Below are 16,084 nucleotides of genomic sequence, written 5' to 3'. Positions count from 1 at the left end.
CTCAGTTTCAGCGTGCGGGTCCCGCTCTGTAGTTCCTGCGCAGCCCTCCTGGCTTCCCGATCCCGCCAGTTTGCGCATTTCTTCTCTCCCCGGGCTTTGTCTGTCTCCGGTGTGCGTTCGTCTTGTCTTTGGAACATTGTTTATAGAAAGCATTTGAGTCCTAGGATGATGCACTGTCTTCTACCAGAGTGGATTGTCCTTCGCTTCCACCAGGCTTCTGAGGGCACTAGCGAGGTGGTGTCACCTTCATCGGGTTTACAGAACTGAGTTATTCTGAAGCACCCAGGTGATTGCAGCTTCATCCTTGGGTGTAGTCCTTCCCAACCTGAAGCTGGAGGGCTGTTGGGGCCCACTCGGGGCAGGCCTGCCCCCTGCTGCAGTCTCTAGTCCAACGAGCCCGTCCCAGGCAGCTCGAGTATTCGTGGGAAGTCCTGCGCCCGCTCCTTCTGGGTCTCAGCGGGGGGTTCGCTGGCGTGCTTGCTCCCTGGCGCCCTCAGATAGGTATTTCTTAGGTGCTGCGTTTGAAACCCTCCCTGATTCAGTGGTCCCTCTGCCTAGTGCCAGGACCTCATGCTTGAGCCCAGCGTGTGGCTGCTGGAGCCCGTGACCCCGGGCGGGCTCTGGGTTCCGAGCCCCGTTAGTGCGCGCGCCCCTTGTCCCTCGTCTGAAACTCCACCAGCAGGCCCCGAGTTCTTACACAGACTGGGGTCTGTCTCTGGGTTTTTTCCAGGGGTTTTTGAAAGTGGGGAACAAAAGAGAAATTTCATTGGTTAAAAACTAAAATAAATGTCAGGGGAAGGAAATGTATCAGCTCCTTTTGAATGTTATATTTTCATCTGTTTCACCTTTTAAACAGTTTTTAAGAAAAGTCTGATGTCTCTGTATAATCAATATTCGTAGACTAACCATTTTGCAGTGTGTGTGAATTACTAGTGCTTTCCACATGCTGGGACGTGGCGCAGGGTTCAGGGGCCTCTGGCTAACCGTACTGAAAGTAGTTAAAATAGTTCTGTTAAGATAAGCACTCACTTCTTCCTGTTCTGTAGTTTCTCTTCAGGATTGTGAACTAGCTAAACAGCTTCACCCGAAGGAGAATGACTTGGTGTTTTTGGTCCTTGAACGACGGAGTGGAGAGAAGAGAGATGTGGAGGGGAACCCTGTCCAGGGTCCCCGTGAATACCACTGCGCTTACGTCCATAAATTCCGCCGCACGTCAGCCCGTAAGTACACGACGGGACGTCGACGGGAAGCCCGTCGGCGCTCAGCTTATCTCTAGTCCCCCCATTTGTCCTTCGTCGGCCTCCTGTTTGCTCTGCAGCTGGCCCTTGACCGCCACGGGCTTCAGCTGCACGGGGCCACTTAGATGCAGGTGCTTTGTTCCATAACTGCTGTAGGTGTATTTTCTCTTCTTTATGATTTGCACAGTGATGCCACCTTTTCTTCAGCTTCCTTCCTTGTGAGAATACAGTGTAAATACAGACAGCATTCAAAACATGTACTGGTTGACTGTGTTACCAGTACAGCTTCTGGTCAGCAGGCTGTTAGCGCTGTATTTTTCAGGCAGTAAGACGCACCCCCCAAATTTGGGAGGAAACGGGTTGCGTCTTACAGTCTGAATGTGTAGCTTGCCTGGCTTGCTGTGGGGTGGGGGGCGGTGTAGCAGGGTCACAGGCTATTAAATATTTCACCACATTTTTTGCTTCAAAATTTTTTCCCCCGTTTTTCTCCTCTAAAACCTAGGTACGTCTTATGGTCCAGTACATCTTATAGTCCTAAAAATACGGTAGTTTAAGTTTTTGGGGGGTCAGATGTTATACATGGGTTTGTGACTATGCACAACCTGTGAGGTCCCTGTTTGCTACACTTTAAAGCACATTTCACCGTCGGTGCTCTGGCTCACTGTTAATGCGAAGGCTGAACATACAACTAATTGTGGGGCAACTCGAGGGGTTTACTGTTTCTGTGGGGTCGTAGGGACTGCTCTCCCTCGGATCGCATAGCAAAAATGTTAGCTCGAATTTAGTGAGTACCTGCTCTGTGCCTTGTCCTTCCTGCCGCATTCACTGTCCTCCCCAGAGCCCTGCAGAGCAGGACGGGTGATTTGATCCTGGTCAGGAAGCCAGGGCCCCGGGCCCTCAGCTGCGGCGGGTCCAGCGCCGCAGCCGAGTGCCTGTTCGTTCTGTGCCGAGCTGCCTTTCTGACATTGCTGCTTCCTTAGTCCCAGCGCTGTGCGGAGAAGATGATTTCCTTATTCCTTTGCCTTTTCGCACTGCATTTTAGAAACGGCAGCTACCATAAGCTTCTCGAAGTTCGGCATCCGGCTGCGCTGTGACGCGTCCTGCTGTAGTGCGCACAGCCAGAGTGCAGCTCCTGAGCGGGGCGCGTTTCTCGGGGCAGGGACAGGGCTGCGTGCGAGTGCTTCTGACTCTGGCACGTGACCGCGTTGGCTAAGTTTGTGTTTCCGAGGTGTTCTTCTTCCCCGAACTCCCGTGTCTACACGTCAGGCATCTCCACTGTTCAGACCTCATCCGGAAAAGACACACTTGGTTTTCTGCCGGACCCCTGCTGGTCCTTGGAGTTTTTCCCACCTTAGTTAGTGGGGCCGCCCTTCCCGAGGCTCAGGCCAGACCCCGGAGTCGCCCTCGATCTCATGCTCTCGCGCCCTGTGTCTGCTCCATCTGCGGACCCGTCAGCTCTTCCTTTGCAACGTACCCCCGAGCCCAGGCCCACCTCGGCTGCTGCGTCCTGGTCCGTCCGGCCATCGGCATTTACCCGGATGACGGCAGGAGCCTCCTGAGGCGCTGTTTTACAAGTGTCTGTTCAGATGCTGCCTGGTCAGGAAGACCCTCTCTGACTCCTGCCTGCAAGAAGCTGCCCCCGTCCCCCCGCCCACCCTCGCCCCCTTGGTGCTTCCTGCAGAGCACTCATCCCCAGCTGTCGTCGGTGGTCTGCCTTTTCCTTCTGAGAACAGAAGCCTCTGGAGGGTCCAAATGGGGCCTGGTTCCTAGGAGGCCTTTGAGAAGGCTTGACTGTATGAATATTTAAGTCACGTGTCATAGAGAAACACGCGTTACAGAATACAGTTTCTGAATAACCTGTTGAGGTGGACACTGTTACTCACTGGTCACTCTGCTTTTTCTCTTTTTTTGCTACTAGTGCGTAATGGGAAATATGAGTGTTTCCTTTGCATCCAGACTCAAGATGACTTGCCAGTCAATCTGAACGAATTTGTAAAATGTATTGTAATCAGTTCTCTGGTAACTACGCAAAGGAAATTGAAAGCCATGACGTTGCTGAATGGTCGGAACCAGCTGGCCAGAGCTATCCTGAATCCAAACCCCATGGACTTCTGTACGAAAGATTTACTGACCACGACATCGGAGAGAATTGTGAGTGATGGTTGTGTGATGGCGGGAAGTCAGAAGGTGTCCTGTCCTTCGGTAAGGCTTCAGGTCCTGTTCATCTGCTGCGCGTTCCCGCGTGTCTGCCCGTGTGCACTCGGGGATGCTGGGTGGGGCTCTGCGGTCCCTGACATCGCCGGGCATGTGTCAGGGTAGGCAGCTGTCCTCGGGAAGAAGGGAGAGCCCTGGAAGCAATCGCAAGTGTGCTTGAAGAGCTGCGTGAGCACGTCGGAGTGCCCCACCTACATGTGGTCGGGTGGCGCGGGTTCAGGACTGGGGGTGGGGTGGGGCTGCCGCGAACGTGGGGATGGAGTTGTCGAGGTGCACGAGCGCCTGTCTCCCGGGGGAGGTGCGTGTGCGTTGCAGGAAATTAGCACAGAGAAAGGCCACGGGAAGGGGGCATTTCTGAGCCTCTGCTGTGTGCTGGGGCTTTTGTGTCCTTCATCTCGGTCAGTCTGCACCCTGAGGAATCCCAGCAGGAGAGGGCAGCAGAGGCTGGGGCTGAGAGGCGAGCAGTTCTGAGGGACCTGGCTTGTGAGTGGCACTGAGGCTTAGACTGAGACCCGACCCCACACCCCTGCTCTTCGCACCGTGTCACTTGTTCTCACTGTGCGAGGAGAGAGCGGCTGCGGTGGGAGGGACCAAGGAAGAAAAAGCAGAGAACAGTTTATTGTAATCATCTTTTTTTCTCCTGAGATGTTATTTATTTATTTTTAGAGAGAGGGGAGGGGAAGGAGAAAGAGAGGAATAGAAACATCGACGTGAGAGAGAAAAACGGATCAGTTGGTTGCCTCTCATGTGCCCCCAGCCAGGGACCAAGCCCACAACCCAGACAAGTGCCCTGACCGGGACTCAAGAGGTGACCTTTTGGTTTAGGAGACAATGCTCCAGCCAGCTGAGCCACACCAGTCACGGCTGTCGTCATCATCTTGATGAGAATCATGAGTAGTAATACAGGTGTAGCATTTGTCGACGGGCTGAAGCCTGCAGGCATCCCTGAGTATCTGTCTTTCCAGTGGCGAGAGTGGTTTTGAGTTGAAGGGCGGGTCTCTCGGGGGTCTTTCTTGCCCACCCTCACTGATGTCTTCCGTGTAGACTGCCTACCTAAGAGATTTCAACGAAGAACAGAAGAAGGCGATCGAAACCGCCTATGCCATGGTGAAACACTCCCCGGCGGTTGCCAAGATCTGTCTCATCCACGGGCCCCCTGGGACGGGGAAGTCGAAGACCATCGTCGGCCTCCTGTACCGCCTGCTGACGGAGGTAGGGACGGCGGGGTGGGCGCCGTGCTCCACTCGAGTTAGCTGGCGTGTGAAGGACCCTGGCGTGCCTCTTCCCTCGTGTCTGTGTATCTTTGATTTCGTGTGGAGTTTTAGCAGAGATGGGTGTAGTGGAGGGCGAGAAGGTTCTAAGAAGGAAAAAAGGCAGAACATGCTGTTTTGGGTGACACTGTGCTGAGGGCCAGATGGAGGTCCGCTGGCCTCATCACAGGTCCCGTCTGCTTGGAGACCGTCCTGGTGTCTCCCTGGGTGGCGGAGTTCTGGTTGGATTGAACACAGCTGGGTAAAATAAATGACTAGGGAGGGAAGGTGCAAAGAAGTTGGGGTGAGGTTTTATGCCAGAGTAATTTTCATATCGATGTGAGGTGTAGATGCTTTTATGTATTTTTAACTGTTTGTAAGGGGAACTTGCAAGCATACGTGGAAATAGATAAAATGACATAATAGAGCTCACTGGTATTTTCCGTCTGTCTGTCTGGTGCATGTGGCGAACTGTGGAATCAGAGGAGGGGGCACTTGGATGAAAACTCGAACGCCAAGATCAAGCAGAACCGCGTGCTCGTGTGTGCGCCTTCCAACGCGGCCGTGGACGAGCTGATGAAAAAGATTATTCTTGAATTCAAAGAAAAGTGTAAAGACAAGAAGAATCCTATGGGTATGATATTCACGTGGACTTTTGATCTGTTGTGTTTTTGGTGTTGAGTGTGAGTAGCTTTCAATGACAAAGAGCAAGCCGGATCTGGTCGTGACTCGTCCTTAAGGCTGTGTGGCCTTTTGGTCCTTGGTGATTCTTCGAGCAGATGTCACTGAGCGTGTCCTCTGTGCCAGGCACTGTGCCGAGCACTGGCGTTCCGGCAGTGCAGCCCCCAGAGGTGGGTCTGGTGAGGAAGTGGGTGGAGCGGCACCCGGAGTGCGGGGCTGGCAGCTCTCCAGGAGGAGTGGTTGTGGGCGCTTTCACACATCTCTGAGGGGCCCTTGAGTATTTCATTTCCACCACTTTTCACCACGTGCCTTCGTGTGGGTGTCCTATAAGGAAATGACACCTTACCATGCGGTGTGACTTCTGCATCTGGGTTCCTGGTATGTGCCCTTTACTGGGTCACGTTCCCTTCTTCCAGTTTCTCTCAGGAGTGGGTGTTGAATTTGGTTGCATTTGGGGGCTTTTTTTTGTCGTTCTTTGAAATGGCAGTGAAGTTTTTCTTTAGTCTGTTGATGTGGTAAATGACTTTTTTCTAATGATAAAATAGCTTTGATTCTTAAAGCCAATTGGGTTGTGTTACTATTTTTTAACATATACCTGGATTACTGATGTTTTATTTAGAATTTTTAAAATTCATAAATGAGGCCAGCCTGTAATTTGTCATATTGTTTTCTGGTGTTAGTGTTGAAGTTAAACCAAAAGTGGAGTCGAGGGGAAAGTTTTTTCCTTGGAATGTTTTGTGTAGGACAGATGATCTTTCCCTTGAAGGTTCACTTGTTTTTAGTGCTGTTTGTTTTGTCTTTCTGTTTCTGACCGAGGGGCAAGTTTTTATCTGCTGTCTAAATGTCTTTCATTGTTAAGGCTTGATTCACATTTTCTGGATTTGAGTGAATTTTGCTAATGCACACGTTCAAAAGAATTTCACTCTGTCTTAGGTTTTCAAATATATTGGTGTAAAGTTGTTCCTTGTATTCTCATTTTCAAAATCTCAACTGTGGCAGAATCTCTGGAGTGGCATGTGTGAAGCCTCTAGTGGCGCCCCCTCCAGTTCACGGCCAGCCCCTTTCTGGGCGCTCGTGTGTTTGCTCAGAAATTCCCGTTCCAGTGGACAGAGGCTGGCAGTGTCCTTTTCATCTCATGATTGTGCTTTTCATCAACAGGAAACTGTGGAGATATCAATTTAGTACGTCTGGGGCCAGAAAAGGCTATTAATAATGAGGTCCTAAAATTCAGTTTGGACAACCAAGTCAACCACAGAATGAGTGAGTACCAAACAAGGTTCACGCCGACATCCGCTGCGTCTCCTCCTGTGCAGTGGGTGGGGCTGAGCATTTAGCGTGCTGTGGAGACCCTGGGGAGAGTCCAGCCTCGGGGACTGGCTGAAGTCTCATTGGTATGCATGTGGATGTGTGAGAGTTAGCATGTAATGCCTTATCTTTTTATTTATCTTTTTTAGAAAAAGACTTACCATCTCACGTTCAGGAGATGCATAAAAGAAAGGAGTACCTGGACCATCAGCTAGATGAACTTTCCCGCCAGCGTGCTCTCTGCCGAGGTGGGAAGGAAATGCAGGTATCTAAACATTTTTTGGTTAGATTTTTAAAGATGTTATTTATTTATTTATTTATTTATTTATAGAGAAAGAGGGAGGGAGGGAGGAAGAGAGGAAGAGAAACATCCATCAGTTGCCTCTCTCACCCGCCCCCCACCAGGGACCTGTCCTACAACCCAGGCAAGTGCCCTGGCTGGCAATCGAACTGGCAACCCTTTGGTTCACAAGCCAGCGCTCAATCCACTGAGCCACACAAGCAGGGCTGGTTAACATTTTTAATAAATCATGTGCACAGACTAGATGAGTCTTGATGACATTTTTCACTGTAAAAGAGCATAATTTGTTGATAAAAATGTATACAAAAGTGGTTTGCCTTACATCAGAGTTTCAACAAATTTTTTTTGCAAAGGTCGAGACAGTAAATGGTTTAGACTTTGCAGGTCTGTTTCCTCAATTCAGCTCTGCTGTGGTAGCACAGAAGCAGCAGGAGATGCGCGTAAGCAATGGGTGTGGCTGTATACCAATAAAACTGTATTTACATACACAGGTGGTGAGTTGAGTTTGGCCCACAGGCTGTAGTTTGCTGTTGCCTGCCTTCTGTTACAGCTGTACTGAATTCATTAGGTATCTTTGGATTACAAGTTGAAGAAACTCAATTCACGCTAGACAAAAGGGAATTCACTGGCATCTTGACTTGGGACATTTAGGAGTGGGTTAACTTCAGCCAGTGATGTCATTTCTCCACCTCTGATTGGCTTGTCTGTGTGTCAGCCATCTCTCGGCTCCACCACCCAGCTCAGAAAGCCCCAGGTGGAGAGAGCCCCTCCTGTTACCCGTGCGTCAGTTCCAAGGAAAATCTCGGGTCAGCCTCTGGTGTGCAGGCAGCTCTGACCCATGCTTTTAAGGGGCCGGGTGCCATAATCGACCAACTGTGAGTGAAGGAATGGCAGCCCAAGGGTCGGGGTGCTCAGAAGTAGCTTACGTGCCATACACTGGACCTAAGGGCATCTCACACAGTGAAGAGTTTATCAGGTTCTCATGGACTGCTAAGGGGAGCACAGGGTGCTGGGTGGAGAGCGCTACATAGCAACAGACCGGGAGAGACACGGAAATAGTGAAGTTTATTACTCAGGTCCTGGAGGAAGGGCACAGCTCTCCTTGAGGGGCCACATGGGAGGTCAAGGCCAAGGGCAGGCAGAGATGCAGCACCTGGGGCACATGCCTTTATCAGGGCCTGAGGGGGGGGAGTGCTTTGGGATTCCCGAGCTGAGGCTGGATGGGCCAGTCCAACCCACAGACCTTATCTGGGAGCACAGATGGGGAATGTGCCAGGGTGGGGGGTGGGCCAGGAGACCGTTGGTGTCCACGCTGCTGGAGAGACCCTCTGGGGAGCTGGCGTGTGCTGTGACTGGGCTGCTGCCCTGGGCACATGTTGTGAGAAGGGGCTGGGGTCCGTGAAGGTCTGCGGGCTGCCTGGCCACGCCGAGCAGGTGCGGAGGCTGGGGCTCGGCAGAGGAGCTGAGCTCAGCCCGGACTGCAGCGACGCAGGCGAGTGTCGGGGCCTCACCCGTGAAGGGAAAGCAAACGGACGGTGTGTTTGTCGCAGGTCAAGTGCAGGCTCCCCCTTGGAAGTGAAGCAGTTCGTCGGAGAGCATTCCGAAATGCTTGTTCAGTTTTGGTGACGGCATTCTAATTTTTTCCAGAGGCGAGAATTAGATGAAAGAATTGCTCATGTTTCCAAAGAAAGGCAGGAACTTGCTTCTAAAATTAAAGAGGTAAGTAGTTTAGCCTTGTAACATTTTCCTCTTTTTTTTTCCTTTTTGTAATTACAACATAGTTCAGACAACCAGTGGGCTTTTATCAGTTACATTTTAAACATTTTTATGAGAAATTTGAGACATACAAAAGTGGAGATAGTGGTATAATTACATGTATATTTACATTTGTTTATTGAGCCTGATAATGAAGTCTTATCACCACCTGAGATTTCTAAGGAATAAGTGATCATAAAATAGCTTTTCCTTTTCTAGGTCTGGGTACATATTAAAAATCCTATTATTAGATGCTCTACTTCCTTCCCCCTCAAACTGCAAAGTCAATTATGATACTTAGAGCCAGGTGAATAATGAAAATAGGTTTGTGGGCGTTCTCCCTACGAAAGAGGAGGAGGAGAACGCGTGTCTGAATTCACGTGCAGGGGCGCCGGGGGCTCCCATGGCGTGTCTTCAGATGACACAGTGTTTCATCTGGGGCCAGGGAGCGAGCGGGAGACAAACCGGTGGTGTCCCCAGTGTTTTTGAGGAGATTTTTGTCTTCAGTGTATTGTCAGCCTTCTCTGTGTGGCTAAATAAATGCAGTTGAATTTAATGCATATTTCCATTAGCAGTTGCTTATTTAAATTAAAATTAGGTGGAGAGCTTTTCATTAAGATTTTAAACTGAGCCAAACCTAGTCTTCCCAAATTGAAGGGTGAAGTTCGTGCTCACAGGCAGCGTGGGTTTTGTTAGTCGCATTGTTCTGGGGTCCTGGTGCCTGTCCGTTTCCTCACTGATGACTGGGAGGAGACGGGTGGCGGAGCGTCAGCACGGGGGCCCTGGGGTTGGCCAGGGCTGTTTCCTGCCTGGGAGGAGAGTGCTCGTCAGTTCTCCGGGCCTTGTTGTTGGCGCTAGCCTTCAGAAAAGGAAGAATGTCCTCACGGACTTAAAAACAAACAGAGGAACACAGTCAAGCTTAGTTCCGAACTTGGTTTTACTCAGGCAGTCGCTTCACAACTCAGTAGAACCAATTAGTCTCCGCTTATTCTGCTACCCACCCACGTGCATCTCTGGCTGTAAGGGTCGTCATTGACTTTGACAAAATCAGACCCTGGGCAAATTTCTCTTCGTGTGCCTAAATCTGACTCTAAGCTTAGACTGTACTGCAAAGCAATACATTTTTCCGGTGTTTTTTGGTTATCTTGAATGCTTCTGCTGTTTCTGTAGGTTGAGGTTATCCCCTTATATTTATTAAATATTATTCTGTCATATAGTAAAGGTGGGTGTTTTATAGTAAGAATAGGCCTACTGTGGTCAAGAAGTTACATGCAACTGAATAATAATGAACCTCTGCTTGTTGTCTCAGGTTCAAGGACGCCCGCAGAAAACCCAGAGCATCATCATCCTGGAGTCTCACGTCATCTGCTGCACCCTGAGCACGAGCGGCGGCCTGCTGCTCGAGTCCGCCTTCCGCGGACAGGGGGGCGTCCCCTTCAGCTGTGTCATCGTCGACGAGGTCAGTCCGCTGTTGGGCCTGGACGGCGCCGTGAGGGGTCGCAGACAGATGGGATGCTGAGATGTTGATACAGTGGTCTTTGCTTCCGAGTTTCCCTGCCACGGCATGTGTGTTCATTCATGTTGACGTAGGCTGCCAGGGACTCCCCACAGTCAAAATCGCCCTCCAGGGTTTTACTCGTAAGGGTGTCCGGTCGTTCCTCACAAAGCCCCGGCCAAGGGTTGTCTAAGCTTCTCCTCGAAGCGTCTCCGCTTGCCTTTTGAAGCATTTTAAATATGCCTTTGCACAGCTTGGAGCCACAGTGCTGTCCTGGGTCATTCGTGAGCAAACACGTATTAGCGACAGGAGGCCCACGGTCCCCAAGTCACCTGGTGGGAGGCAGAGGTGGGCGTGAGGAAGGACTGAAGGACACGGCGTACAGTGGACGGAACACCCAGTCTCGCCGCAGAAAGGCGGACTGAGGACTGAGGAGGGACTCGGGGGTGGGGGGGGACACGCAGTCTCCGCAGGAACGAGGACCGAGCACCTGGGACGTTCCGTGGCCTTCCGAGTCTCAGTGGCACCTGAGTGGTGACTGGCTTCAAAGTGTGTGTGTGTGTTTAAGTGAAGAGTGTTTGCTTTGTTGTGTGTTTCTCTAAGAAAATCCTTGCTTTTAGTATTCGGTGCAGAAGGAGGAAGGGAGGCTCTTTTCTGAACGGCTGGAGCGTTTGTGAGTCGGGCCGACCCTGCACGACTGGGCGAAACGCACAGACCATTAAGGCGCGTCTCCGTCCGTGCTTTATTCCGCAGGCGGGGCAGGCGTGCGAGGTCGAGACCCTCACCCCACTCATCCACCGCTGCAACAAGCTGATCCTCGTGGGCGACCCGAAGCAGCTCCCCCCCACGGTCATCTCCCTGGTGAGTCCCTCTTGCTCCGGCTGCTTTAACGTGGAAGGGGCTGCTTTGGAACCTTTCTGTGGGTGGGGGGTCTTTGTTGGATCATTCCCTCTTACTTGCAGGGCAAAGTGTTGGGCAGGCTGGGGAGAGAGAAGTGCAGTTTGAGTCTCCACAGTCCACGTCTCTGAAAATGCTCCTCTGTGCACATGCGCGCGTGTGTGCGAGGCAGGGGCAGCACCAGGAACTCGGAGCGACCCCCAGGCCCCCTTTTCCCCGGGGGCAGGCTGTGCGCCATTGCTTTAGGGGCCTGTCTGACTTATTTGGGTAACGTAAACACCCCAACAATAATGAAGGAAAAACTTTAAAAGCAAGGAAAAGAATCTCAGCCTACTGATTCGTATTTACACACGTGCAACTTTGAGGAAAACGTTATGAAGAGAAGTTACCTTTGGAGTACGTTTCCAGTTTCAGAATCCGGTGCTCTGTGGTACAAGAAACTGTCTGTGGCCCTCACGCCCTCGGGACGGGAAGGTGACAGCGAGCACCTGCCTCGTGGTCTGCCCCGCGTGTGTCCTGTCCCCGTGATGCTGGCGCTGGCAGTGCACGCCGGGCTGGGGCAGGGTGGGTGTGGGGTCTCCGGCCCCGGGCAAGGCCGTGCCTCTCAAGTGAGGTGGCACGCAACCCCGAGGCGCACTGCTCGGACTCTGAAGGGCCGCGGGGTGAACAGGCTGTTGCCGGGCCTCAGCTCGGCTGCCCGCTTCAGTGACTGGTAAAAACAGCAGACGTGAAAAAAATCCATTTGGGCTTCCCGCTCACTGCAAAAATAATGCAGGCTTGTTGAGGAAAGTTCAGAAAATAAGTAAAATTTCTTCACCCTCTTTCTAGGGCGATGACTGTGGACAGCCCAGTGAGTACTTGAACAGACCTGCGGGGCACCCCTGTGCTCGCACGTCCCCTCCCTCAGTCTGTGGCTCGCCACGTGCTGGCTGCACTCGGGTGCCGGCTCGGGTGCCGGGGCGACCGCGCAGAGAGCGGGCTGCAGTCCCTGCCCCCCCCCCCCCAAGAGCTCACGTCCCAGCGGGTGACAGGCACGGATGTGTCCCCGGTGGGTGCCGGACAGTTGCCAGGTGTGTGCTTGTGCACGCACTCGGAGGGCTCGGCGCTGGGACAGCGGCGTCTCTCCGGCGCAGGCAGCCCAGGGGGTCCTTCCCCGCGCTCTCGTAGGGGCTCAGCGCTCTCTCTGGGAGTGGGAGTGTCCCCTCGTGTGAGTCCTTGTTCTCTTGCCCCGGAGAGAAGAGTCAAAGTGAGATTTTGGCTAACTTGAATAAATTTTTTTTCAGGGCATGTAAATGACGTTGTCAAATGTCTATTAATACGTACTTTATTTAGTTACAGTCACACATGAAGTGATCAGTGTAGACATAAGCCTGGGCTCCCCGCCCACTGCTGGGGGTGAGACAGCTGCAGTGCCCACGTCTGCCCTCAGGAGGGTCCGTCCTCCTGCACTTTCCCGAACACGTTTCTGCTTCCGGGCGGGTCGAGGTGGTGCTGTCCGAGTCCTGGTCCGAGGCCGGCAGTGCACGGCGCATCCCGAGGCGCAGACATGGCGACCCCACAGCTCCCTCCCCTCGTCAGGCCAGCAGCGGGCTTTCAGGCTGCGGGCACGTGAAATCACCTGTTGGGGGGGGGGGCGGTGAAGCAGTCAGTATTTGAAAAGGCTTATTTACAATGCCATGAGTGTTTGCCGAGACCATGCCCCAGAAATAATTGTTCAAATCTACCTTTTTTCTGTGCGTTTTCGTCATTGAGACAGGTGTTGGCATCAGCGCAGCCTCAGTGGTGGTCAGTCCCGAGGCCCCGTCCCTTTCATGTGCAGGGTGTGGGCTTCTAAAGGGAGGGGCCGCGCCTCAGCCTCTGGGGCCGGCAGCCTGGCTCCTCAAGGGCCAGGCTCAGAAATGTCTTCCTTTTCTGAGCCTCGGTTGTCGGGCGCGGGCTAGAGCTCAGTGATCGTTGCTGCTCCCATGGGGAGAGGGCGGGCAGACCCTCAGAGGTGGCTGTTCCCCTGCCCGACAGAAGGCGCAGGAGTTCGGCTACGACCAGTCGATGATGGCCCGCTTCTGCAAGCTGCTGGAGGAGAACGTGGAGCACAACGTGAGTGGTAGGCTGCCCATCCTGCAGCTGAACATGCAGTACCGGATGCACCCCGACATCTGCCTCTTCCCCTCCAACTACGTGTACGGCAAGAGCCTGAGGACCAACAGGTGGGCCCCCGTCCTCGCCTGCCGGGTCCGTGTGCGGGCTTAGAGGCTTCGGGGGAGAGCCGCTTTACTGTGTTCTGCGGTCCTGTCGTGAAAAGCGTCGATCAGAAACTTACAGTTTTCTCTGATTATAAAAGTCACGTTGCTTACGGCAAATGTGGGCAAGCAAGACAAGAAGGGCGGAACCCCAGTGGTGTTTGGATAACCCAGAAGTAGTGACCAGTGACATTTTGGCTTATCTTCTTCTGGTCCTTGTGCTGTGCGTGTCTTTTTAATTTTTTTAAACTCAAAATCACAGCGTGCTCTCCACAGTGTTCAGTGGCTTGGGTTTTTTTTAACTTCCTGTGTTATGAGTAACTTTCCACTGTGATTGTTACGTTTTAATTACATCACTCATTCTCTCAAGCACTAGAATAGAAGTGAACTTGGTGTTCTACCTTTCGCTAAAGTGCATTTCAATAGGTGGTCCTTCTGGTGCCTTTATTTCCCCCAGCTTCCTCCTACACAAGGACAACGGTGGTGACAGTTAGCTTTCTCCAGCAGCTGGCCTGTGCTCTGAGCGGCGTCTGTTCTTCCGCAGGGTGACGGAGACCATCCGGTGCTCGTCGGAGTGGCCGTTCCAGCCCTACCTCGTGTTTGACGTCGGAGACGGCCTGGAGCGGCGGGACAACGAGTACGTTTCCCTCTCTTCTCGCTGCCTGCGGGGGTCCCACAATGGCTGTGTGTTTCTGTTCATTTTTACATTCAAAACACTGTCCGCACACACCCCTCCGTCTGATGGCAGCGCAGCCCATTTCATTGAACCAGGTTGTTAACAGCGTCTCCTGTCTAAAACACAAACCACTCATACCCTTGTCTGTGTCTCAGCCTTTGGGTTCTGGAGTGTGTGGTGGGGACTGTGTCGCCCCCCATGTGGCGCAGGCCCTGGAGCAGATCCGGGCCGCGGCCACAGCTCTGAGCAGGCCGTTTTATGTTCTGACAGGTAGTCGCCAAGGCGGTGAGGGGCGCTGTTTGGGCTAAGTGCTGTGAAGGAGCAGAGTAGACTCGGCTGGCATAGGGTGTGAGACGCAGGGTGGACAGTATTCGACGTGCTGCGTTGTTGGGGGGTCTGTGAGTGGCCGCAGTGGGGGGCTGCTCATCGGGGAACGCCTGGAGGAGCCAGGGCTGCTTGTGAGCGAGCAGAGAGGCAGGCTGGGGGCTGCCCTGGTTGGCACAGGTGCGGGCGCCCCCGTGCACGAGGGCGCAGGAGGAAGCGCAAACCCACCTGAGTCCTGAGAGCTGCAGAGCGGGCAGAGTCCTCGGAGGACTGGACACTGGTCCCTGGAGGTGGGGGGGGTAGGAGTGCAGAGACGCAGGGGGCCGGTGCGCGTTGCCAGAGGGACTGTGGGGTGGGGCAGAGGATGGAGAGCTGAGCTCCGTGAGCGTCGTGGGGATGGGAGGGCACGTGAGAGGCGCTGACCTAAGCGGGGACGGAGCAGAACAGAAGCGACAAGGACAGGAGGCAGAGCTGGTTACTGGCTCACCTGCACAGGACGTCTTGGACTCAGGGTGGTGGGCACCACAGGCTCCTGAAGTGAGACAAGGCGGCCCTGGGGACAGTGGTGCCCGTGCAGTGTCCCCCACCATGCCTCTGCGTGTCCTGTCCCCTCTGGGGTAATGAGTTGGGGGGGTGTGGGAGGCCAGCGAGAACAGGGCTGCTGTAGGACCCCCTGGCGTTCGTCTCCCAAGGGCCGTGACCTAGGAGTCTGTGTGGTTGGCTTCGCCCTGCTCGTGTGGTGCGCGGTTCGCACAGCTGGGCTGGAGCACCGTCTGGGCAGGGGCTCTGCTGGCTAGGGCATGGTCCCGTGCACCAAAGGGTTGCGGGCTCCATCCCCAGTCAGGGCACGTGCCTGGGTGTGCCTGGGTTGCGTGTTCGATCCCCGTTGGGGCATGTGCAGGAGGCAGCTGATCTCTCTCACACGGGTGTTTCTCTCTCCCCCCACCCCCCACCTGTCTTCCTCTGTCTCCAAAATCAATAAAACATGTCCTCGGGTCAGGGCGGTAAAAAAAAGATACCCCACCTGAAGCCCTCTTCTCGCAGCATGGAGGATAGCGCGTCTTGATTGTCCGAGTCGTCCCTGTTACACTTTCCTTCTTACCGTCGCTGCTCCTGTGTTGACAGATGTTCACCAGATGTCAAGCAAGTGGCGCCTAAGCCTTAGTTGACTTAAAACGTTTTCTCTCATACACCTGGGTTTCACCAGCCAGTTATTTTGTATTGGTTCGCACCACGACGCAGAGGGCCGGCATAACCGCCTTTTTGAGTCACTGCTGAGCGTGAGCGGTGATGGGACCTACCTTTCTGTCGTGGAAACGGAGTGGGACTTCAGCTAGCGATGGGGCTGCTGTTAGTTTTGACGTGTTCTTTTGTCCACCTTGTTTAGCTCTTACGTGAACATTCAAGAAATAAAAGTGGTCATAGAGTTGATCAAACTTCTCAAAGACAAGAGAAAGGACGTTACTTTCCGGAACGTTGGCATCATAACCCATTACAAGGCTCAGAAGATGATGATTCAGAAGGAGTTGGACAAAGAATTTGAAGGAAAAGGGTAAGTCATCTTCATCTGTACAGATATTTTCAGTTTTTAAGCTGAATTGAGAAGAAAAGGGCCGCAAAGGGAGGAAACGTGGAGTGTGTTCTCAGACTGGGGTCGTGGTCCAGCCCAGGGCACAGGGTTGCGGGTGGGCATGCTCGCAGCCCTGGGGAC

At 53.2% G+C, this 16,084-nt stretch overlaps 1 protein-coding gene across 6 annotated transcripts in view; it reads left to right on the top strand.

Annotated features, from left to right (window-relative positions):
• SETX (senataxin) overlaps positions 1–16,084 on the top strand; it is a 54,837-nt gene that overhangs the window by 30,335 nt on the left and 8,418 nt on the right. For 5 of the 6 annotated variants that reach the window (XM_045845888.1, XM_045845892.1, XM_045845890.1 and 2 more), the window contains 12 exons: positions 1,047–1,220; positions 3,157–3,440; positions 4,497–4,664; positions 5,186–5,336; positions 6,542–6,643; positions 6,838–6,953; positions 8,637–8,708; positions 10,054–10,203; positions 10,993–11,100; positions 13,153–13,340; positions 13,918–14,010; positions 15,761–15,925. In XM_045845888.1, coding sequence (XP_045701844.1) covers positions 1,047–1,220; positions 3,157–3,440; positions 4,497–4,664; positions 5,186–5,336; positions 6,542–6,643; positions 6,838–6,953; positions 8,637–8,708; positions 10,054–10,203; positions 10,993–11,100; positions 13,153–13,340; positions 13,918–14,010; positions 15,761–15,925 — 1,771 coding nt within the window. The remainder of the gene's footprint in view (positions 1–1,046; positions 1,221–3,156; positions 3,441–4,496; positions 4,665–5,185; positions 5,337–6,541; positions 6,644–6,837; positions 6,954–8,636; positions 8,709–10,053; positions 10,204–10,992; positions 11,101–13,152; positions 13,341–13,917; positions 14,011–15,760; positions 15,926–16,084) is intronic. The other variant, XM_045845894.1, reaches the window with a different exon arrangement.

The sequence above is a fragment of the Phyllostomus hastatus genome, unplaced genomic scaffold (assembly GCF_019186645.2).
Source record: "Phyllostomus hastatus isolate PE091 unplaced genomic scaffold, TTU_PhHast_1.1 phas_contig_495, whole genome shotgun sequence".
NCBI lineage: Eukaryota > Metazoa > Chordata > Mammalia > Chiroptera > Phyllostomidae > Phyllostomus > Phyllostomus hastatus.
The sequence above is the reverse complement of the archived record's forward strand: the minus strand, read 5'-3'. Positions and strand labels throughout refer to the sequence as shown.